Source organism: Trematomus bernacchii, unplaced genomic scaffold (genome assembly GCF_902827165.1).
Source record: "Trematomus bernacchii unplaced genomic scaffold, fTreBer1.1, whole genome shotgun sequence".
NCBI classification, from domain to species: Eukaryota; Metazoa; Chordata; class Actinopteri; order Perciformes; family Nototheniidae; genus Trematomus; species Trematomus bernacchii.
In genome coordinates, this window is record NW_022987477.1 from 10,196,847 (window position 1) to 10,212,220 (window position 15,374).

At 37.8% G+C, this 15,374-nt stretch overlaps 2 protein-coding genes across 2 annotated transcripts in view; one reads left to right on the forward strand and one right to left on the reverse strand.

Moving 5' to 3' along the window:
- dpp6a (dipeptidyl-peptidase 6a) overlaps positions 1–2,541 on the forward strand; it is a 194,349-nt gene extending 191,808 nt beyond the window's left edge. The window contains exon 26 of the mRNA XM_034147785.1: positions 1,169–2,541. Within this exon, the coding sequence (XP_034003676.1) occupies positions 1,169–1,318 (150 nt within the window). The 3' untranslated portion in view covers positions 1,319–2,541. The remainder of the gene's footprint in view (positions 1–1,168) is intronic.
- A 120-nt stretch (positions 2,542–2,661) lies between these two features.
- On the reverse strand, positions 2,662–6,394 carry LOC117496101 (gamma-glutamyl hydrolase-like). Its single transcript, XM_034147798.1, is given in 11 exon segments — positions 2,662–3,905; positions 3,987–4,092; positions 4,094–4,122; positions 4,213–4,303; positions 4,408–4,514; positions 4,939–5,077; positions 5,157–5,241; positions 5,836–5,886; positions 6,000–6,108; positions 6,252–6,327; positions 6,329–6,394. Coding segments are annotated over 11 exon segments (963 nt in total). The 5' UTR covers positions 6,380–6,394; the 3' UTR covers positions 2,662–3,786.
- Between the last annotated feature and the right edge of the window lie 8,980 nt (positions 6,395–15,374).

Below are 15,374 nucleotides of genomic sequence, written 5' to 3' on the forward strand. Positions count from 1 at the left end.
TGCACTTGCCATTTCAACGTTAAAAACAATAAAACGGCATGAATCGCATTCATCTAGGGTGTCAAACTCAAGGCCCGGGGGCCAAATCCGGCCCGCGACCTAATTTTATGTGGCCCGCAAGAGCTTGCAAAGAATATAATATACAATACAATTGGTGTAATTGTTGAATATTTACTTTCAATTATTTGCCCTAGACTTCTGCTTGCAGACATAGTTATTTAGGAAGATATTACCACAACTGATAATAATCCAATGCAGGGCCAACAATGTAATATAATAAATTATTTAATACAATTGGTGTAATTGTTGAATATTTACTTTCAATTATTTGCCCTAGACTTCTGCTTACAGACATAGTTATTTAGGAAGATATTACCACAACTGATAATAATCCAATGCAGGGCCAACAATGTAATATAATACATTATTTAATATATATTATATATTTATATATGTATATTTATATATAATTAAAATTACAACCGGCCCTTTGAGTGCAACCATAATGCTGATGTGGCCCGGGATGAAATTGAGTTTGACACCCCTGATCTAGATCCTCTGTCTCGAGCCAGTTAACTACCGGGCCTTCTAGAGTACCCTGGAACTGAGGGAAACTCTGAAAAAATACGCCCATTGGCTACAAATCAATATATGATTGGTTGATCAAACTGTCAGTCCAAATGTACGCTCTCATTCAGTGCAACGGCCAGGGCATTCTATCAAGGATATAGAATACCTTGGTTGAAGGATATTCTACCCAGAGACCCAGAACAAGATCTGATTGGTTGCTTTCTTTTCTAACACAAAACCACTGAAATGCGTAGTGCATGGTCCGAGAAGGACAAACAAATCAACGTAACACTGTAATGTTACAGATCAACAACATAGATACGATTCTCATGTATTCATTTTATATACATTTTATTACATTTTATTTATATAATTAAATCGATTTTGTGTTTGTTTTATCTGAGTGTTCCAGGGTATTCTCTGAATACCTTGAAGGCCCTGACGGTTCGCCACTGCTTTTCTTGGATACAAATATGAAATATATCTAACCATATAAAATATAATTATGTGCAATAGCTGTTCTTGTCGTCACTGATATGTCTGTGACAGACAATTATGTAAAAAGCAGTGTCTCACTCACCTTTTCTTTGTATCTCAGATCTACCCTGATGAAGGCCACTTTATTCACAGTGAGGCAACACAGCAGCACCTCAGCCAGTCCCTGGTGAACTTCTTCGAGGAATGCTTCAGGCTACCAGAACGAGTGTTCGAGGAGGCCCTGGAAGAGGAGAGCGAAGATGAGGGTTAGCTTTGCCTGAGGCTCATGTGCCCCCAATCCTTACTATCCATGCTACCTTACCTCCATTCTGTCCCTGTGCCCAAGCACAACACTGGAATACAATTGTCCACAATATGCAACTCTTGTCTGTTCTCACCTAAGTGATTAGTATTTGGACACCCTGTGTCCGCAATCTGAACCTGAGACTGCCCCTACAGCAGATGACGGATATAGTCCCACATCCATCCTTTCATCTTCTGCCCTGAAATCCAAATGGCCCTTGAGAGAGCCAACAACAAAATAAAATGTACTGATTGATTCAACTTTGCAGCAGGTTGGACTACTGTAGCTCCTTAAAAGCAAAGAAGACGGAGCATCAGCTTTCACACAGACTTTCAAGCTGTGAGGACAAGGGACACCTTATAGCACATAACTTGTGGGCTTGTATATTATTAAAAATCAGACGCCAGGTGAAGAACACTGGTTAACAGTGTTCAGAGTGTCTGGAATTGTCGCGATACAGGAAATGTTACTATTTTTAAAGTTGTCAAGAACTTTCATGTTGGACTGTGGATGTGTCTATTGTTATTACCGTTTGTAAAATAGCACACAAACATTCACTCGGATATTAGAGATATATTTCATTTGGTATTCATGTTTGCCCTGTTTTTCATCTCGTACCCTCTATTTTATGTTTTTCAGTGATGCTGGCTATGTTTAATACTGTTTTGCAGTTTTATCAAATGTTTTTTTTTCAAAAACAGAAGCATCAACTTGTTTAAGTCACTGTGCCTTACTTTGTCAGAAAACATTCAACAGTGGGACTTCATTTATGAAATATAGGTAATTTTTTTAGGAATGGTGTGTTTTTGGGAAGTAAACCTATTAACTTCTTCTCGAGAGTTGGAAGAGAAAATGTGTCCACTCTTATTCAATCATGAAGCGTAACGACTAATAGCAAGTGAAAACAGATAGACTAGCTTTGTGAAAAAATAGAAAAATAGCTCCTCTGACACTCTTTTCAGTTGTTCACTTAACCAAAAGTGTAAAAACTACAAGTTGTCATTTTATGGGAGATAAATAAAAGTGGTATTTATCTTTTCATATAACTCTCATGAAGAAAGTGAATATGTATTATTCCCAAAATAGCAGCTGTTATATTAAATACATATGAATGAAATTGATACTTCTTAATGTTAGCTAGGCGTAATTTGTGATTGACATACTGAAGGAATTTTAAAGTTTCACATACAAAATATTAACCATTCTCTAGAAATATTCCCAATGGTATCACACCAAAATGTACAGAATCTGCATGCATCATTGCTTATAAGATGTTTGGGAATGGTTTATGAAGGAAATGTATTAACCAGTACAGAAACAGCTGTGTTTTTATTGAAAGTGCTTTCTCATTTACCCTTGGTTTACATGAGTGGATACATATTTCAAGGTTGAAGGCAAGCCTGAGCAATGTTATAATTATATATTGGGGTAAAATGGTCTAATGCAGAAAACAGGGCTCACGAACTGATACATTCTGAAGTACAATATATATATATTTTTTTTTAATTTGAATTCCATTTGTGTTACGTTCCAGTGCATGTAAAGATTTTATTTGCAGCCCTATCCATGATAGCTCTGTTCCAGATGGTAATTTTGATATCTTGAAGGTTCCTCACTGGATTTCATAAATTACATTTCCAGTGGTTGAGATCCCAGTCTCGTCAGCTTGATGTGTAAATGTTATTCAAATATAATTTTATTCTAAAAAGAGATAAGAAACAATATTACCTGAGTGTTATTGTGCATAAAGCATTTTGGAAGTTACATTTGACTATTCATTTCTGTTCTCCTGTTGCTGGGACCTTTCTCGCCAGTTGTTGAGGACATTTTCTAGAAGCTCAACTTTGTTATCCAAAGCATAGGAGATTGTGGCATGAAGGTAAATGTTAGAATAAAAAAATAGATATTTTATCAGCCTTAAATGTTTTTGGCTCATCTGTTTTATTGTGAATTTTAAAGCTGTGGTGATTTTTTTGAACGAACAAAGAACACAACATTTACATATACAGTATCAATGTATAAAGTTATTAAAATGTTTCCAACAATTTCCTATTTACAGGTGTAGCAGACAGACAGCAAAATCAACATTAATTTGAAGGCATGTTTCCAGTGATCCGTCAAATGTGAGTCCAGCATTTACTCTCTTTTCAGCTCAGTTTAATTATTGCTATTAGGTAGGTAGCTGTCTTTCTGTCAGACTGGTACTGTAGCGTAAAAGGAGTAAATTACAACATAATTTGGAGATAATAGTACATCTTACCAAAAAATTGAAAGTAAACGTCATAAAGTTATTAAAAGATTATATAAAAGGCCCCTTTTTGTAATGTCTGTCATTTAATTACTCATCTGTAAAACCAGCTACAGCATCCACAAAGCATGATCCTACCCGCCATTAGCATAAATATATTGCAATGTTATATATCGAGAGTAAAAAATCAGAAAAAATAGATTTGCTCGAAGCCACTTTTGGGCCCAGTGAAAACAGGATTGTAGTTGTATATCAACGCGTTGCTCTCTTCGTCCTCAGATTCAAATTTGTGAAAGTTCTTCCTGGCTATAAGGAGAGAAAACAAGATTAACATAATGCAGCTACTGACTATGTCATTAAGGAACCAGAAAGATAATATGCTCATACCTTCACTGATAAAGAATTGTGCCAGGTAGAAGGTAGTCTTGATTGCTGATGGAGAGTGTGGAATATAAGGCCTTGTCCATTCAAATGCATTTTTCTCTGGATGCCAACTGTGTCCCATAAATTGGGTAATCATATGCTGCCAAGTTGAATGGGAAGAAAAAGTACTTATTAAAAATGTCACGCTGGGGTTATTTGCTGTAAATCATTAAAGTGAATCTGCAACTACCTTCTACAGTTGATACAAACTCCACTTTTCCATCCGTATTTGTGGAGAGAACTTTGTAAAACATTTTCAGCTCCTCATTTGAGTTATGAGTCTGGAAAAAAAACAAGGTTACTTACAATGCACTCAAGTAAACAACAGCCAGCATTTTATTTCCGTGCTTTCTATGTTATGAGAATAAATGGGGGGAAACCATACCAACACTGCCAAACTCCACTTGTGAGAGTTTTCTGTCAGAGCCTCAGTGGCCAGATCTTCAATGAGTTCAGCTGGGAAGTCTTTAAACATCCTACTGTCTTTGATTTCTGAAAATGGATCATAATATTATGATTATTACTAATACAAAACACATTTCATAAGATATTTAAAGCGTTAATGTAAAGAAGCTCCATTGTTTTCCTGTAAACAATGATACCTCTGCTACAACTTTGGCATGAAAATGTATTAACATACTGTAATTGATAGTAAATAGCAATAGCAAATATATGTTAATATTATATTGCTAAACCACAAAATAACTGAATATTAACACTACACAAAGCAAAAAATTCTCTTTAACTACTTCAGAACATTGCCAATCTAACTGTTATGTTCCGATAACTCATTAAGGAGTTACAATTATGGATATTATGTTTATATTTATTATTATAAGGATTAGGTCTATCTTATGGTTACATGTACGTACTTCTCTCATTGAGTAATCAATGTTACATCAAGACAAAGCCATACCATTAGTGAAGTTCAGAGGCAATGCCACACCGCTTGTATTTGTTTGCGACAGTATTGTTTTTTCACTTGTCAAATACATCAGTTGCTCAAATCCAAGACAGGTGCCCCACACGGGAAAGTAGTCGCCTTGGCTGTTTGCCTGAAAAATCACACACAGTTTGCATCATAATCCAGCATCGATATATTCAAACATAGTAACTAGTGTTTTAACTCTTTACCTCAATAGCAAGTTCATAAAAGATTTTTGCAGCTCTTTCATAACCGGATGAAATAATGCTGACACCTCCGCCTGGGTAAAGGATCCTGGTAACAGAGACACAACACTCTCAATGACACAAAATATTTTGACGTAAATGTGTGTCATTTGCTTTGTGAGTTTACCGCTTTCCACATCATATAATTGCACCTAATATTCAGGTATACTATAAATCTAATTTGCAATTAAATGTTATATACTTTTTCATATGACTATATGTATATATATAAAATGTACCATATATTTTTGTTTAAATGTTTTAGTTTGAAAGTTGTATTTAACATAATGCTATGTATCTGCTATTGTAAAGATGTACAGTAGATTCTGAACATGCATCAGTCATAAACATATCATTGTGATGCATGTGAGCATGGTTTAAGCGTGTAACCTAGGTAGAGCTAATCGTTCTAAACATGAAGTTCATTTTTTTATTGAATGAACATAACAGCAAGGCTAGAATCTGGTTAATGTTGGTTAAAAAGTGATAGTTTATTGGAAGTCTGTATCTTATCCTAATTTAAATATATAGGGCCATGTGTGATATAGTGTCAGAGGGCCTAGGTATAAAAGTCACGGCTCGCCACTGCATACAGGTGTTGACTTATACATCTGTTAATCATTTATAATACATATACAATTACCCATTAATGGAGTTAAACAGCTTCTTATACTCCTCCATTGGCTGGTTAATCCTTTAGACAAGAAAATGAAAGGGTTTCAGTTCACAATGTTGTATAAACAGGATGTTGCAAAGCTTTTCCGCAATGAAAAAATAAGTGATGAAATGAGTAATATAATAACTCACATGACAGGTACAACCCTTGCTCCTGCGGACTCCAGGAACTTAACATAAGAGGCAGCAATGTAAGCAGTTTGATTTGGTTTTTGAGAATAAACTTCTTGAGCCAGGACACCTTTTGAGAGGAAAAACAGCAGTTTAGGTACACGACCATTTTAAAATCAACTCCAACGGTCTTTCGAAAGTAACGTCAAACTGTGGGTCACGTAATGTTAGCTTAACTTAATGTCACAGTTGATCAAATGTATGTAAACTTACCAATAATGGGTCTGTCATTTATCTTGGCTGAAGAATAAAACGGTAGACACGGAAGACACATGAAAAACAATGACAAAAATCATTATTCTAAAGGTGAAACCTGCTTTAGCAGTCACAACTATCGCCATTCCGCCAGCGGTTGTGTGTGTTATCACTTACACTTCCGGGCTACGGTACCTCCTTCAGAATAAAAGCATCATGTTTGGCCTCAAATAACCTCGTTGACTGATTTATTTTCACTAGCAAATCAACAAACAAAAAATTACCAAGGCTTTATTTATAACTTTATTTTAAAGTCGACACATGGAAAGGGCAGTATTTTACCATTAAAGCCCAATGTGACATGATATACGCTACAGTGTTACAGTGTGGTTTAGGTGGTCTATTTAGTCTAAATGTCTATAGTATATTATGTTCCCCTTAATTTTCCCAAAAGTAGAAATGGGTCCGGTAAGATTCCAGGCATATTTGTATTGAATTAATAACAAAAATATAGCGGATGTGCAATTATTTTTGCGCATTTGGGCTCCTTCTATCTATCTCTCTATCTAAAAACACTACTAAAGGAAATGTGTTTGCATTTAATATCACATATTAAATGATTATTATTATATTAAATTGTTCACTTAACAAAAATAAACATGCAGGTTATGTCCAGTGACCTCACATTGCAGCCTGTAATAACACTGTTTTAAAAATCAAACAACAACCACATAAGAACTATCTGAGCTAAATACATAAAGCTAAATATGTTTTTCATTTATAAATAATTATCTTTTAATTCAGCCATGGGAGCAGGGCTGGTTTTTGGCATCGGCGACATAGGCGGTCGTTGGCGCTCATTCCTAAATCTGCCTTGATGTAACACATTTACATTAATAATTAAATAAAGGAAACACCTTTTTCACCCCGGTTAAATTTAGCATTTGCCCTGTACGTTGTAAGTGATGAAAATGGTGGATGGTGGCTTATCCGGCGCCCGAAGCTCACAGCTCAAGCTGAAAGTGTAGATACCAACAAGAGGCAAAACATTTGGATGTTTTGCCTCTTGCTTTTCTCCAAGCAGGTGGGGAGAAAAAACCATCTAAAAGTTTAACTTTTAAAATTGTTTTTACTAATAGTAAATATTGGATAACAACAACATAACTAAGCCTACACCTTGCACACAGCGCTCATACTAACTCCCCTCCCACCCCAGCTTTGTGTGTTTGTGTGGTACGAGTGAGTGGCCCGTTCTCATGTCTTCAAATGTCCCTCCTCGACTCCCCTCCTCGACTCCTATCCTCGAGACTTAGTCCCGCCCACAGGAGATGCGAGCGGAGGAGCCGAGGAGGGGAACCGAGGAGAGAGGAGGGGAAGCAGCAGGCGGTTAGAGAAATGAGAACTCCTCTCCTCTGAGCGGTCATTTTAAAGAGACGTCCATTAATGATGACAGGAGGCACAGCAGCCCTCTGTCTGATGGACAGATGTGTTCATGACGACTTATATATTTACTTTTAATTCATTCACAGTGCGGTATAATGAGACAATAACAGGCTACAGATGCGGACATACACACAGACACACAGACACACACACACACACACACACACACACACACACACACATATATGTATATATTTATATAAATATATACAATTTCAGAATCAAACAGAGCACTCTCATAATAACGTAACACTATCAGAGACTGGATATATCCCCCCCCCCCCCTCTCTGGTCGCTACAATGAGGGAAATAAATGACGGGCCAAAAGTTTTATTTACAAGTATTACAAGTAAGCAGAGGACACCAAACCAACTGAGACCTGTCTGTCCGCTGCATCTACGCACACACTGTACCACACACACCTACACCACACACACGCACCTACAGCTCCTAAAGCATATAATCAGGCTACAGCCGTTGTGTATTTTATTATGTGAAGCACTAAATGGTTTTAGAAAAATATCGACTTTGTTTGTAGATATCTACTAAACTAAAGCAAATAAAGAGAGTAGGCCTGTTATACTGAGTGATATGATATATATTATACACACTGCTCTGCTTTCTGCACGGACCTCACAGCTGTTCTCACTGTAAACATCGCATCACGATGAAAGCAGTTAATAAAATAATATCCAGGGGATGCATGCAGAGCTGTCATTGGCTGAGATAAGTCCGACCGTGCGTCTCGACTCTTTGAAACATCACTGTTGCCGGAAATGCATCCACGAAGGAGCCGTGGAGGACCGTGGAGGACCCATCAGTGTATCCTCGGTTATAGCTCCTCCAGAGAGCCTCCTCGACGCTCGATGCTCGGTCCTCAATGTGCATTTCGAGAAATGAGATGTCCTTCAACATGGCGCGCTAAAATTCATTTCCGGGTCACTACCGGAGGACCGAGGAGTCGAGGAGTCGAGGAGGGACATTTGATGACATGAGAAAGGGCCAGTGAGAGGGCGCAAACCGGTTACGGGGGTTGTTGTTGTTGTTAGCATCTGATGCTAGCTGCGCTAAAGGATATAAGGAGCTGTTTCTAGAACAAGGTGGAGGCTGAGAGGCTCAGATAACCTCAGGTGAGGTGAAGGACTCTCTGAGTGTTTAGATAGTTTAGTTAACTAGAAGTTATCTCAGTGGGTCTGAAACTGTTTGGCGACGATGTATTTTAAAAAAAAATGTAGTTTTAAACGGGAGGGATTAGTAAAATATGCATAACTAAAAACATGTAAACTAGGTAAAATAAGATAAGATCAACTTTAAAACTTGTTTAAAGCTAAAACTTGTCTTTACTGATGCTTCAGTGGGAGAGTGAGAGGATTAGGGGGGCGCAAGCAAAAATGTTGCATATGGCAGCAAATTGGTCAGAGCTGGCGCTGTGTGCGAGACCCAAAGAAACGACTGTTGCTTAGCGTGTTGTGCGACTTACTTACAAGGCTCCAAGAAGTGCTCTGGCCACAAGAAGGCCCCATGGAAGAAAGTCCGCCGTTGAAGCCAATTGTTGTAGCGGCGGAACGATTGTATTGCACTTCCGTTCTACAGATGGAGCCTCTTATTTTGGACCCCAGCATACAGCTTCCTGCCTACTGCCAGCCAGTTACCTGCCTAAGACCTGCCAAAGACCAGTATTCAGGAATGTTAGGCCCTCCCACTATTCTCCAATTTCAGGGTTTAACCAGGAGATGGCGCTATATATTAAATAACTATGGCCAAACTAAGACTTAGTTTTTCACAAGAGACAATGCAGATATTATATAAAAAACTAAAGTTAAAATCTTGTTTTTAATGCCCCAAGAGCAATAACATCTTGTCACAAGCTTTTTGGAAGAAAAAGACTTCAAGAGACCTGTAGTTGACAGGCCTCAATAAAGTTCTGCCATTGGTTGTGAAAAACAATGGTGGACATAGTGGAAAGTGAAATTGAGATTGTCAAATTTAATAAAAATACAAAATAATGTATCTGTGTACGTGTTTTACTATATGTGATCTGCATGCACTTATCAAACATCTAATTAAAGAATGGGGAGGAGCAAAAAACACACACTTCAAGTCAGATCATCACCCTTAGCTATTTCAATTACCTCTCAAACAACCTAAACTAGTTATAAATGTTTATTTTAAATAAAGTCTTTATGACTCGGAATATGAATAAAATGGGTCCGTAACAGTTTGTTTTCATCTGATTTCAAATAAACAAAGTCTTGGCTTTCAGAATATTAAACTTGTTTCGGCAAATTTAGATGATAAATACAAATATGAAGCCGACCCCCCTCTGAGTGAATACCTGTTAACTTAATTGTTAACACAATAAAAATGATAACAAGAAAAGTTCATGTTTTATCAAGATGATGGGTTTCCCTAACGCTCAGAGTCGCAACGACTAATTACAGGCCTCAATAAAGTTCTGCCATTGGTTGTGAAAAACAACGGTGGACATAGAGGAAAGTGAAATTGACATTGTCGAATTTAATAAAAATACAAAATAATGTATCTGTGTACGTGTTTTATGTGATCTGCATGCACTTATCAAACATCTAATTAAAGAATGGTAGCTGTACCTCTCAAACAACCTAAACTAGTTATAAATGTTTATTTTAAATAAAGTCTTTATGACTCGGAATATGAATAATATGGGTCCGTTACAGTTTGTTTTCATCTGATTTCAAATAAACAAAGTCTTGGCTTTCAGAATATTAAACTTGTTTCGTCAAATTTAGATGATAAACTTTAAACTTTCACACACGTTGACCGGCGAAAAACTCTGCCCGGTTCACCGACCCCCCTCTGAGTGAATACCCAAGATATCTTGGTTTGATTTGGAGAAGGCTTTTAAAGTATACTAACTCTAACTCTATTGTATACTAACTCTTCCCGTCAAGAATATGAATAGAACTTAGATAGATCACTTTACATTTCTGCGAATGAATAGCTTAGCTACTTGGCACTAAGAGTACAGATATGTCTACCCTTTCTTTTCAGAGTGTAATATCTGCATTTTCTCTTTTGGTTTGAATAGGAGAAGGGCAATGGTTATCGATGGTGCTTTTAATGACTATTGTATACGAACTGTGTGATTTATATTGCTTTTCAAATGCATATAAGCCCCCCATTTACACTGCACTTCCCCGTCAAGAAAATGAATAGCACTTAGTTAGATCACTTTACAGATCAGGTTGGACCAGCCCTGTCGCTACTCTCTGCATTTCCTACTGCAGATTAAAAAAAAGCTACAAATATGTATTTCTTAATAAACTAAATAGGCCACCATTGGTAGCAGTTCTCATTATATACTTCTCAGTAACTGCTCCCCTTAAATTAAATGTGTTCTGTAGATAAATGTAAACGTTCACCATCCCCCACCCGCCCACTGTTTGTTGCTTTTTGACATGTAAATCGGTAACTACCCCCCTCTGAGTGAATACCTGTTGTACCTGTCCGGGGCTAAACCCATAGGACGATGCTCTGATGTCATCACCCTCGCACATTGGTCATATGTTTATGAGATCACTGTGATTCACTTCTCCGCGGCTCCTCCGTGCAGAGAGGCCCCCCCCCCGTTGACAATTCACGAGCGTCTAACTCTCTCCCCCCTCCCCCGTCGCACCTTCTAACAGAACCCCCCCCCCCCCCCATATCTGGATTTGGCCCACAGACCTAGAGAGTAGCAAAATACAGTGAGTCCTAAACACAAGTAGTCAGGGTTCATTTATAACGCTTATTTTTGATTTATTTTTCTCAAATGATGCTGTATGTTTCACTTTCTGAAAGCGTTAGAATCGCACATGAAAAATATTGAAAGCTGCCAGCTGCCCTCGGCCATGTCTTTGGCGGTGATCCAAGCTTCGGTACCACAGTGGATAAAGTTAGTAATACATTTATAGGCTACTGATCAAATGTCAATACATTACATAAGTCTTATTCTCATTCATACTTAATTTATTTCTTCTTCTGTCAGTATGAACACAAAAAACTAACCGGTATTACATTTCATTCTAAAGTTTACGGTCTAAAAAGGTATTTAAAACAGATAATTTGTCGTTGCTTTTGGCATAAGCAGTCAGAGGAAACATAACGTTCTCAGTAAGATTCACGAGCGTCTAACTCTCTCCCCCCTCCCCCGTCGCACCACATTAGACAGAATGGCAAGGGGCTGCTTTTGAACTTTTCGTGAAGATGGCCTTATTCATTTTTAATACAACTGAGATGTTGGGAATCTACTTGACACAGTGGCTTTTGGCAAAGCACACAAAGAAAAAACCGAGAGAGATGAGTTATTGTTATTACAACGTGACTTCACTATTATTTAACAACTATTTTTATTGGGTTCTTTTATTTGGGGTTAAGTACATTGTCAGAATAAGTGAGAAATGGATTTAACTTCTGTTAGACAGCTATCATACTGAATAAATATTTATGCAAAAATGTATGGCATTAATAATGTATATCTAATTACATTTAAAAATGTATGGCATTAATAATGTATATCTAATTACATTAACTGTGAATGTCTTTCATTTTATTTAAAATTAAATAAAATTACATAAAACATTTTCCATAAAAAAGTTGATTCAAGAACAAATCAGTACTTTTCTTATATGACTATTATTGCTAAATTTGAAAGGTCTTTACCAGCTTTGGAATTATATATATATATATATATATATAGCACCTTCTGCCATCCCATCTCTACTGACAATCATTAACACTTAGATTTTATGATATCGTAAGCATCTTCAGTGATTGACTTAAACATTGAGAATGTATTTATTAACTTCTGACATTTTCATATACAAATGTGATCATACACCAACACACTTTTTTTAATTGAGTTGTGCAACATGGCGGACCATCTCGCACATGCGCACATGCATAACATCTCGCACATGCGCATAACAACATGGTGATGTTTTGTAAATGATTACATGTCTTATTTAGCACAGACTATGATCCTATCCGTGACATATGGATCTTAACAAAGATCCGCTATACATTAGTACCAGATATACTGTACACGGACATTTTAGTGAACCAGACCAGCTGTTTCCGCCGGGTCTTCGCTTCCCGGGCATCACGTTGTTTACAAGTGTGTTCAGATGCTAAATAAAAGTTTAGCTTGTACTTTTGATACCCCGCCTCTCGGCACCACAACATCCAGTTTACTGTATTTCACATGAGCGATGTCGAACATTGAAAAGTCCTTATAAAATCTCTGTTATTAGATCAGTACTTTTCTTATATGACTATTATTGACTTGAACACTGAGAATGTATTTATTAACTTCAGACATTTGAAATATTTGAAATCAGATGAAAACAAACTGTAACGGACCCTGCCGTGTTATCTATGATTACTATGCCTTACTGTACATTCATAATTTCAGCCGGAGGTAGGTGGTAGGCGTTGCGGAGGAGCAGATTGCGAGTGAGGTGCCTGTTCTAAACGAACTATTCCAGCTGTTATAAAGCATTAAATAAAAAGTAAGCAAGGAATACAGAATGTTTCGTTACGTTACTTTGTTGAGAATGTGGCCATGTACATGTAATACATGGGATCATTTGCAGCGACTTGGTCATTGTGGGGAAAAATAACACCCATCCTGATCGTTTCAATGAAGTTGAATACAGAATATTCATATTTGTCAGTGATTTCATGTCAATTCGGCGAACATAAACATCAATGATGATGATTAAATTAGGATTAAAAATCGGGAGAGCCGGCTCAACATTATTTAAATGATTACATGTCTTATTTAGCACAGACTATGATCCTATCCGTGACATATGGATCTTAACAACAAAGAAGTTGATTTCACATGACTCCAGTGTGGAACCCCACTGCACCCCCTGGTGGATCAATGATCCATTGCAGCTGGCTTCACAATAATTAAATGTATTTATCACGGGGGCGGTATCAAGTCAGACTGGGGGCCGGCCGGCCATCACGGAACGTGCACGAACCGATCACGACCCTCGCATTTTAAACTGTCCAAAATAAGACGCTTCATCTGTATGTCGATGTCGTCTGTGCTCAAAAATACTTTTCCACATTGACTTATAATGGGAAACAATATTTGTAAATCAGTTTATAATTATTATAATTAAAATATTTTAAGCAAAAAAAAAAAAACAGTATATGAACGCTTGTATAGCCCTTATTTAAATCATTTGGGTCTAAAAGTTGTAAAATGTGCTAAAAGCCTAATCCAGAGTTATTTCCCTCACAATTCATTTGACTGAGCAGTTCTAACACGTCGCGCATTGTTTCTGATACAGCACAGCTTGACATGTTCTTTATTCAGTGTTTACCGCTAGAACATTGCCATTGTATGTATTATAGCAACTTTACTCTAAGTCCCTCTCTTAGATACAGTATCCTGCTATATAGTGGTGACCTCTGCTAAGAGAAGGATGTTTACCGGCAGAAACTCAGCTAAACCCTGCCGTGATTAAACGCCATATTATGTTCCAAACCACATCAAGCATTAGTTGGGTAATCTATGGTAGGGCTAACCCATACAGTGGTGGTGCTCAAGTCAGTATTTGCAATGTAATTACTTACACGCCATATCGCCCCCCTTGACAGTGAAACGCCATGCGTTTAGATTATTTCCCTGTCTCAATCAAAATTGAACTGTATGAAATAAAAAGGCACATTTCTCTTGTAGTAAATAAAAAGGGCGACCTGGAGCCAATCCTGCAATTTCCCCACAGGTGAAAGAGTAGACATGCTGAAAACTCAAGCCCTGCAGGGGGGTCTGGGGGCAGTGGCGTAACTATCGACGGTGCAGCCGGTGCAACGCACCGGGGCCCAGAGCCGGCCAGGGGCCCATGCAAAAAAAAAAAAAAAAAGATTCACGCAGTCTTCAAAGTAACCAAGCAACCTAAATTAATTTGTAATTTGTCTGTCCAATGACCTTTCTCCCTTTCATGCAGGGCCGGTCCTTGGCATTGGCGTTATAGATGTTCGCCTAAGGCAGTGGTTCTGAAATGGGGGTACGCGGACCCCTAGGGGTACGTTGGAGTACGTGAGATTTATTTTATGTTAATGAAAAAAAAACTACTAATAGTATATTAACTACTTTATTCAAAAGTTTACATTAATTCTGGATAATAAAATGGGAAAAATAATGGGTGCTCTCTTTTCCTCTCCCTCTCCTGACAGCCCGTCAGTCTCGTGCAGCTCGCTGAACCTGTAATGAGTGACCCGACAGTAAAGAATAAATATATTTAGAACTAGTTTAGCTAGTTCCAGATTAGATAAACTAGCTAAGTGTGTTAGGTCTAACTCTTAGTGTATTTTGCTCCGCTCAACGGTCCGTCACAGCGGGGGAGCTTTGATCCGTCAGCAGCAGCTGATCTGATCTCTGATCTCTCTCTCTCGCGTCCGGTTATACTTCACTCGCGTTTATGTCCAAATCTATCAGATCTAGCTAGTTCTAGTTAATTATATGACTGCACACACACACACACACACACACACACACACACACACACACACACACACACACACACACACACACACACACACACACACACACACACACACACACACACACACACACACACACACACACACACACACACACACACACACAGTTCGTATTTAGTCTCCTGATTTTAAATCGGAATTAAATCATTTGAGTGTTCC